The sequence below is a fragment of the Clytia hemisphaerica genome, unplaced genomic scaffold, assembly GCF_902728285.1.
Source record: "Clytia hemisphaerica strain Z4C2 unplaced genomic scaffold, Clytia hemisphaerica genome assembly, whole genome shotgun sequence".
In the NCBI taxonomy this organism is placed as follows: Eukaryota; Metazoa; Cnidaria; class Hydrozoa; order Leptothecata; family Clytiidae; genus Clytia; species Clytia hemisphaerica.
Genome location: NW_027104090.1, coordinates 150,962 through 157,458, shown reverse-complemented (window position 1 = coordinate 157,458; position 6,497 = coordinate 150,962). Strand labels below are relative to the sequence as shown.

At 34.8% G+C, this 6,497-nt stretch overlaps 1 protein-coding gene across 1 annotated transcript; it reads right to left on the bottom strand.

The window, feature by feature from the left end:
* Positions 1 to 813: 813 nt before the first annotated feature.
* Positions 814 to 4,524, bottom strand: LOC136812737 (uncharacterized). Its single transcript, XM_067069261.1, has 3 exons — positions 3,726 to 4,524; positions 2,807 to 2,968; positions 814 to 2,207 (listed from the first exon to the last, which is right to left on the bottom strand). The coding sequence occupies exons 1-3, from the start codon at positions 4,384 to 4,386 to the stop codon at positions 2,050 to 2,052; spliced, it is 981 nt and encodes a 326-aa protein (XP_066925362.1). The 5' UTR covers positions 4,387 to 4,524; the 3' UTR covers positions 814 to 2,049.
* Between the last annotated feature and the right edge of the window lie 1,973 nt (positions 4,525 to 6,497).

Genomic DNA, 6,497 nt, shown 5'->3' with positions numbered 1-6,497 from the left:
GTAATTGAAGTATATAGGTCTTTGTACTAAATAACAGACCGTAGTAGAAATATTGAACGTACACGTGTCTTTAAATAAGAACAAACTATATATAAGAAGTTTCGGTGGCTAAAATCTTAAGAACAAGTTAAGAAAATGTTAAGGCTTTGTGGACGCTAAAACATCTGATTTCTTAGGAAAGTGAACAAAACTACTCGCATTATGGTGAAAATAAGAACATGTTAAGAACATTTTTAGGTTTAAAACTCAAAAATTTAAGACTATCCGAAGGCTTTAAAACTTTTGGATGTTCTTATAAAAAAACGTGTACTCGGTGCCTGATAATTATCTTACCTTCAAAACTGTTGGAGCTGCCATTGCTAGTGTGGCTGTTAATAGCATTTCTGATGTGTATGAGTATTCTCGTCATTTATTGTTAAATCGTTGCTAATATTTTAACTAAAAATAAAAACATTTGATACGACGAAAAATCTCCATTTTAAATTTTATTTGAAAGAACAATTTTAGGGTTATTGGGAGGAAAACACCAGTTGCCACTAAATTATCAGAATCTCAACCACGAAGAAAAATGACGTTGATTTTGTATTGGGATAACTGCGAAAAAAAATCATATCATATCTATCAATGACAGCCTTTTCTGTAAATTAATTCAGCAAAAATCAGACGTGAATGACTTAATTGTAGCTTAAATTGCAGACCAGAAAACTTTATCATCAATTGACTGTGTTGAATAATTAAAAAGTGTCACCATGATAAACTAAACATTTTGATATGATAAACATTTTTTCAAAATTTCGAAAAAGTTAACAGCGAATCAAATTTTCCTGGTTAAAAAAGTAGCATGGTTTTATATTAACAGTAATACAATGTCAAATAATAAAGTATGTATCAAAATTTACAAAATGTCGTTTCAATACTCCCTAAAATGTTATCCCCTAAAATAAAACACAAAATAGTCAGATTAAAAAATTGACCAAAAAATACAAGTAGTAAAGAAACCAGTAAATAATCGTAATATAATAGAAAGGAAAAGTGCGTATGCGAGCGAGAAATTCTTAAAAAATTTACAAAATTCTCAAAAATTGGATTGTACACAAATATTCGTAGTAAAAGATGACTACGTTGACAAAACCTTACAATTTCTGCACTATTTTGAAAATTAATATATCTACACTTAACAAGAGAAGAGGGAAGGCTGTGACACATTAGGCGAAAAAAACCGTAGAAAAAAACAGTCTTAAAGCAAGGTTAATGATGATTAAAACGAGTTAGCCCCTTTTATTAACATTTGAAAATTCTCCTCACGTTTATTAAGGTCACCTAAGAGTAAACCCTTAAAGCGTAAGTGAACTGGGTTAGAGCTTACCATAAAAGAAAGATTCTGTGTCTGTTACAGAAAAATCAATGTAACGACTTTAGACATGTTGACGTCATTCTTCCTGTAAACTCTGGATAGGTGTATTGCTATATGCGGAGCAGGTGTCTAAATTGTAAATGAGTCCCCGATGGAGGGTACTTAGATTTTGAGAGACTTTTTTCAATATTTTCTTTCGAAATCAAGAAAAGTTCCAAGAAATCGTGAATTTTCCGACCTTTAGAGGGACTACTTATAAATTTTCTGATTTTTGTAACCCTTAGAGAGACTTTGGAAAAACATCGGCCCTTATCGTCCACACCGTCCTACCCCCGGAAAATGAGTACGATTTCTTTCAACGACAACTTCCAATGCAAAAGCTAAAAATTACATGAAATTCAGGTGTGTAAAGAAATGTCAGTTGTTTCTCCAGAAATATCAAGAAGTCAAATAGCTTTGTTGATGACATGGCCAGGGGAAAACATAATTACAACCGTAACAGCATCAACAAATTGTCCCCGTATTCGATTCTTGTCGAACATCATTATCTCCCAAAATATGTTTCCTGATTTGATCTCATTTTTTATCTCCCTGACAACAGTGTTTCCATATTTCAATTTTTTCTCGATATCATTTCTTTTTAACACCGCAAAAGTGTTTCCATCTTTTGACTCTTCTCGAAATTATTATATCCTTTAACAACACAGACAGGTGTTTCCATCTTTCGATTCTTCTCGACAAAACTTACAATAACAACACGTGATCAAGAAAACAACAATAAAAAACAAACCCCATATGATCAACCCGATTTGGAAGAATGTACCAGCTAGTTCACCAAGTTGTGCTTGCATTTCTATAAAGGGAGAAGAAAAATGTAAAATATAATAAAGTAATTTCTTTTCTTATATTGACAAAAAATTTCGAGAAATTTTTATTTGCAGCAAACAACTTTCCAACAGAAAGTTTTTTCAAATTATAAAAATTTTCAGATTTTACAAAAATAGCTAAAATTTGCTAATTTTACCAGTTTTAACTACCCAGGTAGTAAATTTTTTTCAACATTCAACACATAGATACCACCCATTTAAGTATTTAACTACCCTGGGTAGTAAATTTTTTTCTCTCGATTTTTCGTCACACCACCACCATAGTAAACGTCATTATGTCTGAGATTTTACTACCGACCCCCCCCTGAACTTTGCTATGTTGCAATTGCCTACTTTTATTTACTTCAATAAGGTTTGAGAATTTTCTCTTCTACACTTTCTGATTTACGGGGTTAACCTGTAGTCTGATATTTTTATCCTTTCCTCTCTCACCTCAAACCAAAAAATGACAAAAAGTATTAAAAATGTTTCAATCGTCATCAGTTCCAGAAAAGATCATATGAATAACAGATTTCATAAATTCTCGAATACAATTCCTAAGGACTGCTCTAAATATTATTCTTACCAGGTGGGGCAAAAGTCAGCAACCCATTCTTGGCCACACCCATGGGTGGAGTGAATGTCATCACCATGACAACCAGACCACCTGGCATGACGATCAACAAACGTAACGGTATACAAGGAAAACAAAACGGATTACCAATCCATAAGAATAAGGGCATCATTCCTGAAAAAGAAAAGGCAAAAACTGTGAGGGCAAATTTTACCAAATTTTTGCAGAAATTGGAGAGGTTTCAAAGATTTTACTTGAAAATATTGCATAGGGGCCGTCCACATAGTACGTATGAGTCTCTCAAAAGCGTATGCTTGCGTATAGGGGGAGGAGAGGGGTCAAAGGAATATGTTTTTAATAGGCCTTTTTTGCTGTTTTTTTGTTACTTTTACGCTTCTTACACCAGGGGGTATAGCCATTTGCGTACGCTTGCGCGCAGGGGGTACTAGATTTTCAACATTTCAAACATTTTAGTGTGTACGTACTATGTGGACGGCCCCATAGCCCTTGTATTATTTATCTTCGTACTTCATCAAAGCTTCTTCGGTGTGAAAAATGTACATAAACTTGTAAACCTAAAATTTTGTTTGCCACCTAACCACAGTGACGGTCATTTGCACATCTATCACTGTAAACAAGAAGTACATTGTGTATAAAAAAAAGCAGAAAAACTTTTATATAACTTTTTAGTAATGCTCAAAACCCATTATCTTATCTACGTTTAGATTAACTGAAATAAGATTAAAATTCTCTGCTCAATCAAAAGACATTCAAAGTAAGATTAAATATAGGTTTTGGAGATTGAAATATTAAGTATACAAGTCATAAAATGTTATGAATCATGAGGATTTTACTTATACAAAAATTTCTCCGCTTTTTTCGGACACACTGCATGAGTGAGGCCTTCAAGAAAACTGTCATTGACTCTCACCTTTGTAAAGGGCAATTAGTGATAAGCCTAGTAAAGAATACATGACCATATCTTTACTGGCAACCAACTTCTCATCTGTGGTAAGAGCCTCTCCTTTCCAAATCAAAGATAACATTTCCATCGCCAGGCAAGAGATTGGGATGTCAAAAATAAACGTTCCAAGCAAAAGGAACAAAACGTGTACAGAAAAAACACTACGAAAGTAACAGTGCGCTGATGGGTCTTTTAAAACTGCTGGGTCAGCAGAAATAATATGTTTTATGACATTTGGTATTAACCATGCAGTCTGCACGGCAAATAACACAAGACCAATTAACCAAACATAGAAATAAAACTGCCGGAATTCTATTAAATCTGCCCATAGTTCATCAGGAGTCTTTGTCACATTCATAAATAAAGATATACTAGTACTGCCACTGATTGTTGAGTTGTCGGTCAAATTTGTCGATGGAGCTGTTGTGATGGGTGGATAAAAATTACTGGATGTATCATTAGGCAGAGAAACATTAAAAATCATATTCCCAGTAATATCAATAATCTTTGTCTTGGATATCACCCAGATATTGTAGTGTGCAAACACATCAAGTCCACCAAAAGCAAGGAATATAATCAACTCAATCAAAGGAGGCCAGTTGTCAGGGATTTCTCCACTCAAACACATGGCTCGACAATCGAACAACCAAACAAAATAGAAATCAAACAAAAAATAGAAATAGAAAAGTCACCAGATTTCACATTGCATATAAGATAAAAGGAACACCTTAATTTTGTATTATTTTCTATAAAGAAAGAAAGGAAGAATTTGTTATTAAAATGCTAAATGAAATTTGACATTCAAAAACAGGCTAAGTTTCATTTAGACAGTCCCCATTTTGAAGAGGCTGATAGCATGAGCCTTCAGGGCGAAACATGAAATCATGAAAATAAGGAAATTATATATTTCACTATCTTGTATTATGTGCATGGTAAAGGATTTTTGTCCTGTATGTGACGATTTCACTCTCTATGTTACAGTTCTGGTTCTGTTTACAGACGCAATCTAAAAGTGGGGGGTAAAAATGGTAAGTAATATCTTTTTGTAAGTGTTCGTTTAAATGCGAAATATAAAAATTTTCTGATATAATCTACCAATATACATTTTAACATTTGGGACGATTGGTCGAAACATGGGATTGTTGATATCTGGCCTGTATTTTCAATTACTGTTAAATCTCATTGACAACAAATTTGTTTTGATAACTCCACCAAGTTTATCAATCATACTTTCTGTCATAACATGTCACGATAACTTTCATTGATGATGATAGCGCACCTTTTTTAACTTTTTTGTTTTCATTCGAAATGACCGGACGCCAATTGGAGAATTAGAGAACGCCTAACCGCCTGATGGGATTAACAAATAACGAGTGTGTAACTTGCAGCGTGAGTGATGCCAAACGCTCCATCGTTTTGCCACTAATTTGGTCAATTCTTCATTTCAGACCTTAGCGTGTGTTCCACTATAATTGTTTTTGTTCAAAATGACCGGACATTGATTGGAGAATTAGAGAACGACTGTCACCTAACCGCCTATCGCCCAATTGGATTAACAAATAACGAGTGTAACTTGCCGCGCGAGTGACGTCAAACGCTACATTGTTTTGCCACTAATTTGGTCTTCTTCCTTCCAGACATTCACGCGTGTTCCACTATGGATTTTTTTCATACTTCGATTTAAAAGCCTACTTGGTGCGAAAGAGAAATAGTGTATTTTTTAATACGCTGTTCATTAACTCAAATCAAATGATTTTGGAGGTTCGGTGAAATGGTGGCCGAAGTGCTGTCCCATGTTTTGTCAGATAGTCCCAAGTTAAAGCAGTTGACGATAGGCTTTTCAATCGAAATATGAAAAAAATCTGTATATAGTGGAACACACGCAAGTGTCTGGAACGAAGAAGACCAAATTTGTCCCAAGTTAGAGCAGTTGACGGTACTCGGTGCAAAATCAAATTTGTGTATTTCAAAATTTCCTGTTCGCATTCAAATTAATGACTTTGGAAGTTCGGTGTGAAAAGGCTGCCAAACACACTTTTAAGAAACACGAGGCTCAGAATGCCTAAAAACTTAGCCTGGATATCCAGGCTGTAAACTATTTCGCATTCTAGTTTCTGATATTTTATGTTCTGGTTTACAGCCTGGTCTCCCTGTAGAGCGTTTTGCATTCTCATATGAAAATGCAGTCCGCTTGCTTGCGCTCACTTCGCTAAAGCCGTAAGGAACAATCTACACGACGCGGAGCAATTCTGAAGCAAAAATAGGATAGTCCTCCACTTGCTAGTGAAGACAGAGCTTTCTGTTACATGAAAACATGAAAAAGAAGAAAACAGAGGCAAGTTCATTTTTCAAGAAAACATGGTTGGCCATGACAGTTAGTCATACTAGGAAATTAAGCTTTCAGAAAAAACAACATCAGTCATCTACAGGATGTATTTTAACAACAAGGATGAGAGTTACCTGAATCAAGTTCAAGATCCCAAGACAATCAATTAAACTTGAAAACTTAAAATGAGACAAAATGACAGATCGAACGTACAGCAGCCAAATATCCACCAACCAAATTTTGTCATTCAATTCCCGAGACAGCGCTTCAATTTTTAAGGCCTTGTTTATACGCTAAAGTAAAAATAATTCCGCACATGTAAATGGGTCATTGTTTGAAGTCCGGCAAAATTTCCGGGAAACAGCCTACCCGAGGAAGAAAGAACCCTCCTGGCAGCGCTCCGGAAATGTCCG

Bases quoted from the DNA above. Each gene is read 5' to 3' on its own strand.
- LOC136812737 (XM_067069261.1), bottom strand. From the start codon at position 4,386: ATGTGTTTGAGTGGAGAAATCCCTGACAACTGGCCTCCTTTGATTGAG. The intron at 2,969-3,725 runs GTGAGAGTCAAT...TTTCTTTTTCAG, and splicing joins ACTAATTGCCCTTTACAAAG to GAATGATGCCCTTATTCTTA. The intron at 2,208-2,806 runs GTAAGAATAATA...CTCCCTTTATAG, and splicing joins GCTGACTTTTGCCCCACCTG to AAATGCAAGCACAACTTGGT.